The sequence below is a fragment of the Acinonyx jubatus genome, chromosome B1 (genome assembly GCF_027475565.1).
Source record: "Acinonyx jubatus isolate Ajub_Pintada_27869175 chromosome B1, VMU_Ajub_asm_v1.0, whole genome shotgun sequence".
NCBI classification, from domain to species: domain Eukaryota; kingdom Metazoa; phylum Chordata; class Mammalia; order Carnivora; family Felidae; genus Acinonyx; species Acinonyx jubatus.
Window position 1 is genome coordinate 182,010,142 of NC_069382.1, and position 17,436 is coordinate 182,027,577.

A 17,436-nucleotide genomic window follows, 5' to 3' on the forward strand; every position below is an offset into this window, starting at 1 on the left:
GGGGAAAAGGGCTTTTAATGTTAATTATACAGCTATTACCATACATATATTATGAGCTAAAGAGAGGAATCTTTTGTTTTGTAATATACTCTGGGAGTCTCCTCAAATTCCTTTTCCTTTTCCTTTATAGCTGTGGTGCATTATTGACTACCATATGGAGCTTTTTTCTAAAATTTTCTTTAACTCCTAATTTTTTTTCGTCTTACACTTGTACTCTGCATAAGTCGTAATACATGTTGCCTGATGGTAATTCTTTTGAAAATCTTCCCCTTTTGTTGCTTGTGTTTTTTCTGTGTATATGTGACATTTAAATCATTTTTTAAAAGTGATTTGTCACAATGTAATCTCTTCCCTGAGGTTTTTAAAAGACATTTTTGGAACAGAATGTTACATGGGCAGTGAAATGAGTCATTGATGGCAGAAAATATATGCGGTGTTGTAGGGTAAATTATGTATTATGGAAATTGTCAAATGTATGCAGAAGTTACAGTAGTATAACGAACTCCCATGTATTCGGCATCTTCAGCTGTGACAGTCTTGTTTCATCCAGATCCCAACCTTTTCCCTGTCCCATATAATTTGGAACGAATCTTAGACCTTATATATTTTCATCTCTAAATATTGCAGTGTATATAGCTCAAAGATAAAGTTTCTTAAAATACAGCTATGATATTCACAACTTAAAATGTTTCCCTAATCAAAACATCCAATCACTCTTTAAGTTTCATGTCAATTTTTTCTAGCTTCTTTGATAATATTTTATTGGAACTCCAGGTTAAAGAATTCAATATTGGTTTTTTTTTAATGTTTATTTATTTTGAGAGAGTAAGGGAGCAGGGGAGGGGCAGAGAGAGGGAGAGAATCCCAAGCACACAGGGCTCTAACTCACCCTGTGAGTTCATGAGATCATGACCTAGTTGAAATCAAGAGTTGGATGCTTAGCCTATTGAGCCTCCTAAGTGCCCCTCAGTATTGTTTTGTTTTTTTAATTTTTTTAATGTTTGTTTATTTTGAGAGCCCGCGCGCGCACACACACACACACACACACACACACGCACGCATGAGCGGGGGAGGGGCAGAGGGAGAGGGAGACGCAGAATCCAAAGCAGGCTCTAGGCTCTGAGCTGTCAGCACAGAGCCTGATGTGGAGCTTGAACCCATGAACTGAATATCATGACCTGAGCTGAAGTCGGACGCTCAGCTGTCTGAGCCACCCAGGTGCCCCTCAATATTGTTTTTAATATAGTAGCTGGACAAGTATTTACTTAAGTTAGTTTGCCTTTTGACTTTAAGGCATTGTTTTGGTTTGTATCTCAAACTTCATTGGATATTGTTTACTTGTAATTATATAATTGATGAAAGAACTACATAAAATCATAAGATTTTATACTAATTTAAAACGTAGATAATGTCAAGGACTGGAGGAAAACAAAGGTAGATTCTACTCATTTTTAGAAGAAATAATATAATTATTTTGACATTCACTGTATTGAATGTTCTTCTTTGGTAAGCTACAGTTGAGCAAGGAAAATGGAATTTGGAAACAGGGCGAGAAGAAAGTTATATGCAACACTGGGTCAGAGAGAGAGAGAGAGTGTGTGTGTGTGTGTGAGAGAGAGAGAGAGGAAGTGGCAGGCTTTCAAAAGATGTATGCTTATGGTTCACTTAATAGGGAATGACAAGTAATGTAAATTGATTTGATAGATCAAAATGAATGTATTTTTGGCATTGTGATGTTTTCTTATGGAATGGTTCTCAGAGGCAATTACTAAACTTAAAAAAAAAAAACAAACCCAAAACTTAATTTTGGACAGGGTAAGCTTACTGAGATTTCTTCTAGAACTTGAAGAGCTAGAAACTAACCCAAGATTGTCTATAAGTGATAGTAAATCCCATTTAGTAGTAAGGAGTTAGTGATAGTTTTGATGATAGGAATGCTTCATCATAAATCTCTAGATATATTTTGTATAGTCATCTATCAACTCATTTCTTGAATACCCCAGATCCCAGATGTTAAAAACAGCTAGAACCTTCTTCTTTTTTTAAAATGTTGACTTATTACTTTTGAGAGAGACCGAGAGAGTGTGAGCCAGGGAAGGGGCAGAGTGAGAGTGGGAGAAAGAGAATCCCCAGCAGGCTTGATCCCATTAACTGTGAGATCGTGACTTGAGCTGAAACCAAGAGTTGGATGCTTAACCTACCGAGCCACCCAGGTGCCCCGAAAATAGCTAGCACCTTAACTTAAGGAAGATCAGTTATAGGTAATTGGGCAGGAAGAGTGAATACCTCAGGCAGCTCTCAGTGTCCTCTGTTAGCTTTTCTCATACACAGATGAACTTTGAGCCACATAGGGAGTAGGAGCAGCAGCCCCCCAAGTCAAATCTGTATATAACTTTTTTTTAATGTTTATTTTATTTCGAGAGAGAGAAAAAGTATGAGTGGGGGAGGGGCAGAGAGAGAGAAAGAGAGAATCCTAAGCAGGCTCCACGCTGTTAGTGCAGAGCCCGACTTGAGGCTCGATCCCGCCCCTGTGAAATCATGACCTGTGAAATCATGACCTGAGCCAAAATCAAGAGTCAGACCCTCACCTGACTGAGCCAGCCAGGCACCCCTGCATATAACTGTATAACTTGTGACTTCCCCCAAACTTAACTTACCAGTAGCCTACTATTGGCTTCATCAGTAACCGACAACACATATTTTGTATGTTACATGTGTACTATCTACTGTATTCTTACAACAAAGTAAGCGAGGGAAAAATAAGCAAAAATACATTTACAGTACTGTACTGCATCTGTTGAAAAAAATCTGTGTTTAAATGGACTTCTGCAGTTCAAACATGTGTTGCTCAGGGGTCAACTGTGGATATAAATGCCTGTATGTCCATTATTTAGCCAGGAAGAAAAAAACTTCTAATTTTGACCATAGAAGGATGGTTAAAGAGGACTAACTACTGAAAAATCTACCTGGGGGACTCAGACTGCAACCATATGCTTCCTGATTTCGTTGTTGAAACTAAACAAATAACTTTTTTGCTAATTAAATAATTTTGTTTTAAGAGTACTTAAATTAGTGTATATTTAAGTTATCTCTAGGCACATTAAGGGTTTAAAAGTACTTTTTCCGGTGTTTCAGACATAGATACTTAAATTCTGGATTCTAGGTCTAATCCTGTGCTATTTTCAGAAGATTGAATCTAGTGTAAATTCGTATACTCTGTTAGACTAGCCTTAAAAGGCTGTCCTGTCCCAGTAGACAGATTAGTTTTCAAGCCGCCACAGCTAAATGGTTTTTATATTTTGTTTGTTGTGATTTTTGCCTGCTCCCGTCTCTTTTCTGAATTGTTCCTTTTGCAATATGTTTATGTTCCATTTACCATTTTGGGATGGAAATTACGAAAAAAAAACCTAGTGAGATAGCTAAAGAACAGCACCAGTCAGTGGACGATGTTGCCAGGTTTGTGACTCGTCAGTGAAATTATTTTAATTCACAAAAATTGTGAGGAAGAAGAGGTGATATACTTCTGCAGTGGATTTTAAGAAGCACCTTGGAGTTGTGATAAATTGTAAGAAATAGGTTATTTTATTTTGAGAGAGCAGATGATTTTTTAGGGAATAAAACAAGTTGATAGTCTTGAGCCTTCAGGCAAACATATTTGCAGTTGGTAATTTGGTAGCCAATTTAGTTATTTCCTTTTTGTTTTCTCCCCCAAAGCTGCAAAATTTTGAGATATTTTGCTATTGAGAGAACCTAGTCATTTATGTAAGTCAGTTAATTGAGTGCCTTCTGTGTGTTGGACGGTGCTAGATGGATAGTGCGAGATGTGCTAAAATGTAGATCTGGTTCTTGTCCCCATAAAGTAAATACTACAAATGGTGATTAGGTTTCTGAATGAGAGTACTGGGGGTTATATGAGAGCATGATTTGAAAATTCAACTTAGACTGGAAAAGAGAAGGTGGGATTTAAGTCAAGGCCTAAGTTGAAAGTAATAGTTCTCTAAGTATAGGGATTGGGGTACAGGGAGCAGAGCATTCTTGGCAGATGGAACAGCATTTTTAAAAACTTTCTGAAAGGAAGAAAAAAGCACTTGAGAAGACATTGCAGTCTATATATTCTTTAAAGTGTCCAAATGATTTGTGTATGTCAGCATTTCCATGCCAAATCACTTTTGAGATGTTACAGGACTGGTTTATGGAAAGTATGGATAATTAAAGATTGATTTCTTTCTTTTGCCTAGTTGGAGCATAAACTCTTTAGGAACAAACAGAGTTTGTGTCTATGTCTGTATACTTATGCATGGAACTTAAAAAAAAATTCTGAGTTGGAAAAGGCAACAGAAGAGTGAAACTTGTCAATACAATGTAGAGTGTGGGTGAATCTTAGACATAATTGTGAGACATGGGTAGCTTTTTCATGAAAAGACATTTTCCCCTATTTCTTGGTAGAGAGGGTATAGTGATAGTGTAATTGGGTGTATACAGTTTATAATTTGCCTCTTATTCTAAATCTTTTGCTTTTGGGTATCAGATTCCAAAATTGAAAGGAATCTGTCCCAGGCTAAGGAATTGATCTGGGGTAGTGTTGATGAAACAGAAAGTGTTATGGTTCTTTATTCAAGGACACGTGTTTGTTCTTTAAGACTGCACCATCCTGAGTTGTTATTTGTGTATATGTAGCTTCAGGACAAGCTGCTGGAGAAATCGAGAAAAGTTAAGGACAGATCATAGTTTACATCTGTAATTGTGAGTGATAAGGAGAAATGAACAGTCTTGGGTCTTAAGGTGTGGTAAACTCCTAGAGAGCTTGAGGGAGAAAAATGTTGAACAAATCAGCCAAAGAAGTGCTATTCTACACAATATGGGCTGGAAATTTTTAGCACTGTTTAATCTCCAAAAGGTAATCTGGACAAGAAGATGAAAGAAAATCTAAAAATACTTATTAAATATGAGATTCCAGGACAAACATTGCTACAATATGGAGCTGGCTGGTGCAGGACCTTTAAGGTTGACACTGGGGAAGGTTTACCAGGCATTGCCATAGCAGATCCCCATAGCAGATTGTTTGGGGCCTGTGGAAACAACAGTTTGAAGGGCCAGCTGCATAAAGACTACTTAAGCGATTCAGAGCGGGTTTTCAACAAGGCAACCTCGTTATTAAACTGATGAGAAGAGAATCAAGAGCAAATACATCCTAAACCACATCCTAAGATTATAGGGCCAGAATTGTGTCCTAGCTTTGCCACCTATTAGCTCTGATCTTGGCAATGTTAATTAACCTCCCTGTGCTTACTGCTTTTTCAGAAGATAGAGCTAATCATAACAACTACCTCATATGGTTGTTCTGAGATAAAATACATTAATTTGTGTACAGCCCTTAGAGTAATTCCTATTGCCCAGCAAGTGCTAAGTCAACATTTTTACTTTTGCTGCTGCCGATAGCAGGGGTAGATTTCCAGTTGGAGAAATTATTGGATCTTATTAACCGGTTAACCCAGTTAATTAAAAAGAAACATAAAAACAACTTAATGAGGTTCCTTTTAACGCAGCAGTTGAATTACAATATAGGGGTTTTAACTTGAATTAAAACTTGACATTACTTATCATTATGAAATGGATGAATCCAAATCTTTTAGGGCTAGAGGTAAGCTGTGGAAACAGACCATTAATTACATAAACACATATAATGTTTATTATTTATATAATACATAGTTACATATGTTTATATAAACATAAAATATACATTATTTTAATTATATAAACATCAATTATAATTTCTCAAACATCTATTTTAGTAGGCTTTGTTCTAATTCAGGTATAGCACTGGGATTAGATAAAGGTAATTTTGACTAAATCTTTAGAAAGGGGTGGTAATAAAGAGTAAGTGCAGTTATTTACCATTTACTTATTTCCTGTCAGACTAAAAACTTGTTGTTGTCACCTAGAATTAGAATTCTTGGGCTTTTGTTAATTCATAGAAAGCTAACATGATTTCCTAAAGGTATGCATGTATTATTACACTTGACCTTTGTGTTTGACTTAGGTAATTACAAGGGTTTAGTTACAGTAGGCTCTTTACCTTGCTAACATCTTACAAAATATTACATAGAACGTTTGCATTTATACTAGCCCTCTGTGAATTGTGTTGTGAGGATGATAGAGCATTTCTTTCAAAATTTTTGAAAACTTGAGGAATGGGCAGTGTATTTCGAAACAGTGATTTAGTTACCTTCTATTGTTGTTAATTTCTTAGGCATTTCTTTTGCTTGATTACATACGTAGCTGACTGAAACACACCAGTTGTATTTCAGCTGTTTGCCCAAATAAAATTATGTTTTGGTTGCCGATGTTAGGCATTTCAGCTGAGAACTAGGAGGCTGTCTATACATGTGACAAGTGGGGTTTGATGTTTTCTGTTTGCTTTCTTTTTGTCCATTTTTTGGCATTAGAAATACATTAAAACATTGTAGATTCACATTATTCAAAATATTGTGTGGTACCTTTCCATGTGACTATTTACATCTAGTAGTTGTCATTGTACTCAATATCCTGCTATATATAGGCTGTTGTGATTGTCGTAAGAGGACTGTTGTTTCGATGTATCAAATTGAACTTGATCCTATATAAATGTTGACTTATCCCATTACAGATGAAGGCAACATTAAGTACATAAAGGAACTGTGCTAGTGTCACTGGTTCTTCTCTGACTTGGTTGGGGGGCTTAAGCTGTGAGGCAATTAAGAAGATAGTTTGACTCAGTGACATGAATTGTGTAGATGATTTCACAGAGACAAGGTATTTCATCCTATTGGAACTGAGAAGGGTGGGAAGGCTTAGGTGGGCAGATTAACTAGGTAGATGAGCTAGGTTTTAAGTAGAGTAGAAGTTCCCACGCTACCTTGGTTCACAGCATCAGTGCTTAATAATGTCTCACTAATTTTTCATGGTAGCCTAGGCCTGAAGAAATAACTAAGAAGTCCGTTTATTTAGTAGTTCGGTCCTAAAAACTTACTAATAATATTTATGTCCTAACAACTTAGTAGCCATTTAAACAAACACCACACATACATCGGGAAAATACTTTTATTTCATTCTTAACTACCATTGTCTATTAGTGTGATGTCTGCGCCAGTCGAACACTGCAGTTTCTTAAACTTTGGGGTCACATTGGATACGGCCACCTTTATTTATTATTCCACACTGATATTTGCCTTATATTTGCTTTTTATTATAGCAACGATCAGAAATTGAGCTTTTGAAAGGTAATATCAAAAGGAATATAGCATAATGAACTACTTCTGCTAGTAGTTCCTGTGGCATCCCATTTTGAGTGTATGGAAAACAATAATTAATATAAATTGTTTGGAATCATTAAGGTGAGAACATAATTAGTCTTCTCTCTGGACGTAGGATATCATGGAGCAAATTGAATCAGTTTACTAATAACAAGTGACCTGTCTGTACTCAAAGAAGGAAGTAGTTTTCTCCTGACTGGATGTATAAATAGATGTTAAAGTTATACAGTAATCTAAATTTGGACTGTGCTAGGGGATTATGCATAAGCTGTCCTTCAGGAGATCTTAATATTGAACACAAGTGTATTTGATTTTTTTTTTTTTTTTAATGCTTATTTTTGAGAGACTGAGAGAGCACAAACAGGGGAGGGGCAGAGAGAGAGGGAGACACAGAATCTGGAGCAGGCTTCAGGCTCTGAGCTGCCAGAACAGAGCCCGATGTGGGGCTCAAACCCATGAACCATGAGATCGTGACCTGAGCCAAAGTCGGATGCTTAACCGACTGAGCCACCCAGGTGCCCCTATTTTGATTTTTTAAAGTGCTGCGTTCAAATGTATCAGGTTTGTAAAGTGTTGTTGTTTTTTAACATCATAAAACTATATAAATTGAGAAATACAGTGCTAGCATTTTGGACACATACAGAAGACTTTAAGTTAGTGATGAATCCAGAAATAGCCAGATTACCTTAAAGAGGTGAGTAATTTCCTATTAAACTGATTTATATGTACTTAGAATAGATGGTCAGTTCTCTTATTTTTGTACCCACGACATATAGAAGTAAATGATATTGGAAGAAATTGTTGGAGGAAGGTAATTTGATGACTTTCAGTAGCTGCTGAATAAGTACAATAGCATTCACTGTGAACATGTTTAAAAATTGGTAAGTGACCATTTCATTATGTTGGTATTGTGAAAGATGGGTAGCGTGTGGGTGTTAGACTCACCATATTTATAGTAGTGAAAAGAACTGTATTTTATAAAGTCACTATACTATATATGCTTCTTTCTTCTAATATAGTTCCTGGCAAGCGCATGCTGTTTTTAGCTTTGTCATTTCTTCTGTTTCCTTTACTGCTGTTACTTAAAACGTATTTTACTTATAGGGGCTTTAAACAAAAATAGGTTAGATGATATGGGGGGGAAAGAGAATAAATTTTTTTGGGGGGTTACAGTCTTAGAAGTCTTGATTCATTATAAAGAATATTGCACACAAAGCTGTTTGTGTAGCCATTTTAATGTGGGTAGTTTTTATCTTAAGTTTGTTTATTTATTTTGAGAGAGGCCCGCATGCATACACCCAAACGAGGGAGGGGCAGAGAGAGAAGCCCAAGCAGGCTCCACACTCGGTGTGGAGCCCCATGCAGGGCTTGATCCCATGAACCTTGAGATACTACCTGAGCTGAAACCAAGAGTCAGATGCTTGACTGACTGAGCCACCCGGGCACCCCTAGTTTTTCTTTTTCTTTCCTTTTTTTTTTTTTAACATTTATTTATTTTTGAGAGACAGAGCAAGACAGAGCATGAGTGGGAAAGGGGCAAAGAGAGAGGAGGACACGGAATCCGAAGCAGGCTCCGGGCTCTGAGCTGTCAGCATGGAGCCTGATGCTGGGCTCGAACCCACAGACTGTGAGATCATGACCTGAGCTGAAGTCAGATGCTTAACCAATTGAGCCACCCAAGTGCCCCCTATTTTTTCTTTTAATAGAGCCACTCATATGACTAGATTGGATTGTAGTGGGTTAATCTAAAGATTTTAGTAAACAGTAGTAAAAATTTATACAAACCTTAAACAGGTTCTGAATTATAACTTAAAACTTGTACATTCATTCATCAGTCTGTTAATGTAGGACTGACACCTTTTCCTTGAATACGGACCCTTTGTTTGGAGTTGAATTATGTAGTAAAATGTCTAGATCTTACTGTGGTATTTATAAACTTCACACACTTACAAAATACACAAGCGTTATCTTTCTGGAAATCAAGAGAATTCACCCTTTGAAATTTTAGAATTCCAGACTGCTTTTGCTCTTATAGTTATGTCAAGCATTTGATAGTTTGTGTGTGTGTGTGTGTGTGTGTGTGTGTAACAACTTTTTCAAGCTTTTCTGAGCACATAGCAGGACATGCATATAAAACTCTTTTCTGTGCTAAGAGTTTACCATTTCATGTCAAGTATAATTATGTTGACCCAACTGGTAGGAACAGAGATGTGGCTATACCACTGTATGTTTTAAAGAGGGTATGATTATCTCGAGGATTTATTCATTAGATAAGAGGTAATTAAGAGTGTAGTGTGGACTTCTATATTGAGTATTTAACAGGTGTCAGACAATTGGTATACTAGGTTCTTTTAAATACATTGTTTTGTTTAATTTAAACAAGAGCGACCGTATTCTCATTTTACAAATAGAGCATGAGAGAAGTTGATCTTGTTCAAAGTCAGCTGCCAGTAAGAAAGCAGGGACTTGAACCTAAGTTTGTCTTGCATCAAGGATATATTCTTAACCACTGTTACTCCTCAACCATCCTCATTCCTCATCTCCATGTAATTCTTTTATATGTAAGTATTTGGAAAGTGGTAATTGTAATTAGATTAAACAGTACCAGTCATTTATAATAGATAAACTTCAAAGTAGGTACCAAGAATTTCTTTGGGTCATGCTGTGTCAAGTTTTGGATTCTTAAGAAATGCAGTTTTATATTATCTGCATATTTAATTATGCCAGAATAAAGTCTATACTTTGAAAGGTAACCGAATCCTAACAGTATTGTAATGGCACTACATAACTAGGATTTTCAGAACTAAAGATTAACTTCTTCAGTGTTTATAGCAGGGCTGGTGTAAGACATGGCTGCTGATTTCACTTCTGTTGTTCTAGAACAGTAAAAATAAAGTTGCCCTATTTCTTTTAATGACTGTATATAGTTTGTCAGATTCTATCGATGGATACTCAGATTTGTGGTCTTTGCTATTAAAAACACTTGCTGCCCTTAGTACCCTCTTAGAACCTTGTACACGCATTTTTTCACACATGCATAAATATATGTCTGAAATGAATTCCCTACAAATGAAATTGGTTGGGGCACAGGGTGTCTTTGAATTTTATTAGATTGCCAGATTGCCTTTCATAGATGTATCTACCCCAACCAGTAAATAATGAGCATGCAAGTGTCTATTCCTGTATTCCTTGCTGACACTGTGTTGTGGAACTTTTTTTTTTTAAATTTTTTATTAATGTTTGTTTATTTTTGAGAGAGACAGAGACAGAATGCGAGTGGGTCGGGGCAGAGAGAGAGGGAGACAACAGAATCTGAAGCAGGCTCCAGGCTCCGAGCTGTCAGCACAGAACCTGACCCGAGGCTCGAACTCACAAGCTGTGAGATCATGACTTGAGCTGAAGTCAGACGCTCAACTGACTGAGCCACCCAGGCACCCCTGGAACTTTTTATATTTGTCAGTATTATAAGTGAAAAATGAAATGTTATTATGGTTTTAGTTTGTGTTTCTTTTGTATGAAATTGAAATCTTTACATGTATTTATAGCCATTGGTGTTTCTTTTTGGATCTAAGACCAGTGCTTTTCTCAACTTTCCAAAAGTATTGCTACCTGCTTGACTGACAGTCATTTGTAAGGTGGTATTTTAAAATGCATCCCAATCACAGAGAAGGTAAATTTGAGAAAGTGTAGAGTACTATAGGATTAATAAAACTTGGTGTCTGTTCATATTCCTTGCCCATCTTTTTATGGTTAGCTGGCCTTCTTCTTTAAAAAAAATTTGTTTTAATGTTTATTTTTGCGCGCTCAAGAGAGAGAGAGCGCGCGAGCGAGCAGGGGAGGGGCAGAGAGGGAAGGAGACACAGAATCTGAGGCAGGCTCCAGGCTCTGAGATGTCAGCACAGAACCTGATGTGGGGGGCTTGAACCCATGGACCAGACTGCGAAATCATGACCTGAGCTGAAGTCTAATGCTTAACCGACTGAGCCACCGGGGTGACCTGAGCTGGCCTTTTTCGTATGGATCGTAGGTGCTTTTAACAGAATAGCTTTCTCGATAGAAGTTGCAATTTTCTTAACAAAATTGGCATTCTGTATTTAAGTTCTAATTGTTGCTCCTGTTTTTTTGCTTTGTTTATCACACTTCATACCATGTAGAAACTTGAATTTTATACAAGTGCTTTTAATGAATTGAATTATTTGAATCCATGTGTTCCACTATTTACTGTTCTAGTTTGTTTTATACATCTTTGGTCAATCTGGATATATATATATATATAATATATATAAAATATATATATTATATATATATAATATATAAAATATATATAGTATATATATTTTTTAGTTTATTTTGAGTGAGAGAGAGGAGAAAGAATCTTATGCAGGCTCTGCACTGTCAGCACAGAGACCTACTTGGGGCTCGAACTCATGAACTGTGAGTTCATTACCTGAGCAGAAATCAAGAGTTGGATGCTTAGCTGACTGAGCCACTGAGGCACCTCAATCTGGAATTTTTTTTAGATGGATGTAAGGTTTGAGGTAGGGATTCAGGAAGGCGCACAGTCTCTATCTCAATATATTCCCTCATCATAAAACATAACACTGAGTTATTAGGGGTTATTTCCCCATATTGACACATTTTCATTACTCATAATTTGAGCATTAGTCATTGAGATTCATTAAAGTTATAAATAATTTGATAGAGTTCATGAAAAATTTAAAACTTTCTGGTGTACATTTTGGGAAACATTTTCACCTTTCTGTGGGATCTTTTTTATGATTCGTTCTTTGAACCAGACCACTTGAGAGATACTTCAAAAAACTCTTATGTATATGTAAACACAAAAGTAAATAATGCCTTTGCAGTATCTCATGTTTTGCCATACTTGGTTCATGTCAGAATTGGTGATACTGGCTGGTGTGAGGTTTGGCATTAGTTGTTGTACTATGCCATTTGGGTGTGCCCGTTACAAAAAAATACTCAAGTTGATACTACTCAGCACGCTGAGGTTTTTTTTGGTTTATTTTCTTAATTAAACAGGGTTGGAAATATGAACTGCTTTTGACTTGCTTTCCAAGCATGTTTTTGCTGCTTTAGGCATCTATTTAACATGCCTCTTATTTGCCTTGACTTAGAGTACTGTTTCTCATGCTTTAGCGAGCGTCAGAGTCACATGAAAGCTGGTTAGAATAGATTGCTAAGCCTCATCCCCAAATTTGTGATTAAGTGTGTCAGGGGGCAAGACCCAAGTTTTGTATTTCTAACCAGTTCTCAGGTAATACAGATGACTTTTTAAGCGAGTCTTTGTTTCAAGACCGGAAAACACTGGGTTACAGGGTATCCAGTCAAATGTAGAATTTGACTCTCTTGTGCAATTTTCAATTATTAGTCTGTCATTGAAACTTCAAAATTAGGTAATCACAGTTTTAATAGCGTGACACCCTATTTTTGTGACTGATGCCTTAGTCTGCATAAATACTCCATGATTATTATGAAAGGTGGTAAAACTTAAAAGGAAAATGGTTATAATTCATAGGATCACTAGTACTTGGTTCTGCCTTTTTCTGTGCTCTGTGTTAGGTTATTTATTTATTTATACATACGTGGAGGGCCTCATCTATTTAGTAGTACAGCAGATCATCGGGTAGCTTTTCTTTTTTTCTCAAGGTTAATAAAGGCCTTAATTTCTCTCTCTCTCTCTCTCTCTCTCTCTCTCTCTCTCTCTCTCTCTCTCTCATACACACACACACACCCCCCTCTGTGCATAATTTAACAAGGAAAGAAAAACAAGAATCCATAAAGGATACGAGGGAGCAGTTCTGTTAAAACACAGATAAAGTGCTGTTCCATACAAAACAGCATAAAGAATAAGAATCAAGTCACTCTGAACACGAAGAAAATCATCTCATAAATCATGTAGCCAAAGTTGCCAGTAAATCTGGTATTGGCTCAATTAGGCAAACTGCTGGATCCTTCCGTCTGTTTTCCTCTCTGTAGCATAAGTAAACGACGCTGACAGCAGGCCGGAGGGGTCTAGATGGAAGGAGGAGTACAGAGAGGGAGGAAACCTGGGGATGATGGGTCTGTGGTCTTGCTCCCTGCCTCCCCTCTGGTTTTGAAATAGGCCAGGTCAGTTGGTTGTGGTCTTCATTATTTCTGACATTTTTGACCTGTTGAACTTGGGTCTTGATCTAGACCCTCATCCCCTCTAGTTTGCCAGTGAATATGCCTATACTTTGAACCTCTTATTGTACTTTGAAAAGTCCACAATGTTCGCAGAGTCAATGGCTTAAATTCATACTAGTATACTTTTTATTTAAAATTTCAAAACCTCAGACATATAGCACACATAGAAGAATTTACTGTGTATACATATAATACAGTGGTAACGACTGCCTCAAGCCTAGTAATCAAAGCATGCCATAAAGGAGTCTGTGATTGTGGTGACACACAACAGAAGGATTGTCACAAAACTCTCAAGGCCTAACACACCAGTTTTCCAATAAAATATACTTAAGTTTTTCAGATGTTAATAAGATACTCCAGTAGAGACAGAATTAGAATTTTGAAGTGATACATGAGAAAGATGTTAGTTAGATCTAAGGCAGAAATCTGTCCAGGTTTGGCATACACTTAAAGAGGGCATTGCTCAGTTTTCAAGTCAGATGGGGAGGGGGAAAAGGACATAGCTGTTTTTGGAGGACACTTTTATGTGACTTGCATCTGGTGCTGGGTTATTGATAGATCTACTTCTGTTTCCCTGATTTAAAACAAAAGACCACCTAAGGGTTGGGATCAATTAAATCAGGGCCAAAAAAAAAAAAGTGCGGATGACTTAACAGCATCCACTGTAGACGAAGGACAGAGAAGAGTAATACTTTTGTTTGTTTTAATATAATCTCTGTTCAGTAGATCACAAACTTCTTTTCCCTATGTTTCCAACTCCCACCCCCACACTAGCTAACTTTTTGCTATTGTATTTATACGTACATTTTCTTGGGACTTTGAGGAGAGTGTGTTAATGTAGGAGGGGCCCAGGATTGGGAATCAGTACAGTGATAACTAGTCTTAATAAGCTGCTTAATTGGCTTCAAGACCCTGGAAAGATTAACTACTAATACTGAATTTTGTTCATTGGAAAAGCAGCAGTATCGACTGTATTTTTAAGAGACCTTTCAACTTTAAAAATGTAGTTTTTCCTGAAGTTCTCTATAGCACAAACAGTAAGTTTCTTATATTCCTGTGATAACAGTATAGCAGTAGATAACAGTAGCATCTCATGGAATTGGATCATTGGGTGATGATCGAATATTGAGGTACTAGAGTAGTGTTGACAGTCTGTCTCTGGAGTCTGGAAGTCTGAGGGTTTGGTTGACCATTTAACTGAGTACATACACTATGCCTAGTTTCTAATAAAACATGGCAAATAGTTCTGTTAATGTACAGTATTGGTGTTCTGCCATTTACACCAATTTGTTCTCAGCATTTGTTCTCAGAAAAATATAAAAGAATGAGTATTTGGGTTAACTGTGCTTTTGAATGCCTTTACGCTGTTGAAGCTTGAGGAGTCTGAGCAGGAAAAAGATCAAAATAAAGAGAGTGGCTTTTTATCTTAATGTGTTTCAAGGACTTTTCAAGTACAAGTCTGATCTGTTACCAGTTCTGTGACTTTCTCATATTTTTAGTATGTGAGATTGAAGGTACATTTTTACAGTCTGAGGGTCTTACAGACTGGTAGCTGTTTGGTGATTATTGCCTGTGAATGCTTGAACTTGATCTAACTGTACCTATTTCACTTCACTTCAAGTAAGTAATGTGCTACTGTTGGAACTATGTATTGAGGTAACTTGCTAATTAAAATGTCTTCAAAAAGATGACACTAGGATTCTATTTTGAAATGAGTAAACTTGGAAACTGAGCAGTATGGTGGTGTAAATTTGATAGTATTTAAACAAATTTTTATTGTTTGACAAGTGACCAATTTGGTTTTTGTTTTTTTGTTTTTTTTTTCTTGCCTTGCAAGGCAACAGACAAGCGCTTTGTTGAGTCTGAGGAAGTTACTCGCAAAGTAGATGAAAACTGTATTACGTTTTGCTACTGAGATAATGTGGAAAAGGATTGCCTGTCTTATGTCAGTAATCACATCCGGAGGCAGGAGAAGTTCTAAATATCCTCAAATAGATCAAAGCTATTTCAAAGCAACTACAGGCTCTAGTGTAGCTGATTCATGCTCTGTGCTGCACTGTCATTAAGCCGTTGAGTCATAGTTTAATTGGCACTGGTTTTTTTTTTCATGGTCTTAATATAAAATAATCTTGCAGGTAGTGCTGTGTCAACTCCAGAAACGTAGTTTGCTTTAGAAAATATGGCCAAAGAAGAAAGAAGCCTAAAATATATTGAGTAGGATGGGTTTGTTTGCCAAAAGTCTTATTAAATTTAGAATTAAGTTCAGGTGAATTAAAGAGAAGGATTCACTTCTATTGTACATTGTCAATTTGGTGAATTTAAGTGCTCCAACAGATGGCATTAGCTAAAAATACCAAGTTGGTCCGTGAAAGATTAGGTTAGGCTATTTTGTGAAAAGTAGAGACCCAAAATAGCAAAGTCATAAATGATGACTTCAGATTTTTATACTGTTTTTTCAGTTTGTAAATAAACACATTAATTGAATGAACTGTGACTTCAGCATTTGCAGGTGGACTTTATTTTGTCCACATGCCAAACAAAATATGGTTGTTTTGTGCTAGTGACGGTAGCAGGTGGAGTAGAAGGGATGGGAGATGGCTGCCCATACCGGTATTTGCAAACCACACTTCATCTGTGTGCTACATTAGCCAATTTGTCTTGAACCTTCTCTAAACCTGGTTTCCCTCTCTAGTTCATTGATTTAGCAGATGTCCTTTGCCTTTCTCTTTCATACATATTTATCAACATTTCTACAGCACTAGTGCTGCCCCTTATTATCCCATGAATGTATTCCTTTTTGTGCTTCTTTGCCATCATTTCATTGAATTGGGTGGGGCTTGGGAAAAGAGATGGTAGACTTACATGCTGTTTTAGCTCTTTTGAACCGGAGTGGCCTATTGTTAGCGTAAGTGGGGAATTACTGAGGCTTTAAACAAATGTAAATTTGCATGTGGTAACATTTCAGTGATGTTACAAAACCAGTGTCTTAGTTTTGTTTTGCAGGTTGAATATTTGTGTTTTAAATTTTGTACTTTAGACACTCATTTAAGTGATGACTTTTGCTTTGGTATTTGTGTGAAACCACGTGATCATTATATTCCATAATCAGATTTAAATTTGTTAACACGTTTTCACCATTACAGTCTCACTTGACAAGATTTTGTAGTGTATGACTTGTTTCATATATACTCTTTAGAAAATTTTCTTGATGGTTAATTTTGCAATTGATTATGAAACAATAGCACATTTGTTTTGGGAGAAGGTTTAATTTTGATTCACCTGATGTCTTTGCGTTTTATTTTTATGTCATGAAGTTCAGTTTTAAATGCCCTAAATGAACCTTGACCAACTTTTTTTTTGTGAATATAGGTATATGACTGATGGGATGTTACTTCGTGAAGCTATGAATGATCCCCTCCTGGAGCGTTATGGTGTAATAATTCTTGATGAGGCTCATGAAAGGACATTGGCTACAGATATTCTCATGGGTGTTCTGAAGGAAGTTGTAAGACAGAGATCAGATTTAAAGGTGAAGTAGTTTTTTTACTCATTTCATTAAAAAAGGTACATATGAAAAACAGAACACATGCTGATTACTTTAATCAACTGTAAAAGAAGGAACCAGTAAGTACCTGCGTTGGCATTTTTCTTTGTTTCTAATATCCTTACCTGTGTCTTCATTTTAGACTTTAGTATGATTCCACTTTTTAGTAGTGTATTTTGAAGCCAAATCTTTTCCATTTCTTTTTTTTTTATTAAAATTTTTTTTAATAAACGTTTATTCATTTTTGAGAGACACAGACACAGTGTGAGTAGGGGAGGGGCAGAGAGAGGGAGGCACAGAATCTGAAGCAGGCTCCAGGCTCTGAGCTGTCAGCACAGAGCCTGACGCAGGGCTTGAACCCACGAACCATGAGATCATGACCTGAGCCAAAGTTGGATGCTTAACCGACTTAGC

General features: G+C 36.7%; 1 protein-coding gene across 2 annotated transcripts in view; it reads left to right on the plus strand.

Annotated features, from left to right (window-relative positions):
• Positions 1–17,436, plus strand: part of DHX15 (DEAH-box helicase 15) — a 61,430-nt gene that overhangs the window by 13,401 nt on the left and 30,593 nt on the right. For both annotated transcript variants that reach the window (XM_027047421.2, XM_053217505.1), the window contains one exon: positions 16,848–17,007. In XM_027047421.2, the coding sequence (XP_026903222.1) occupies positions 16,848–17,007 (160 nt within the window). The remainder of the gene's footprint in view (positions 1–16,847; positions 17,008–17,436) is intronic.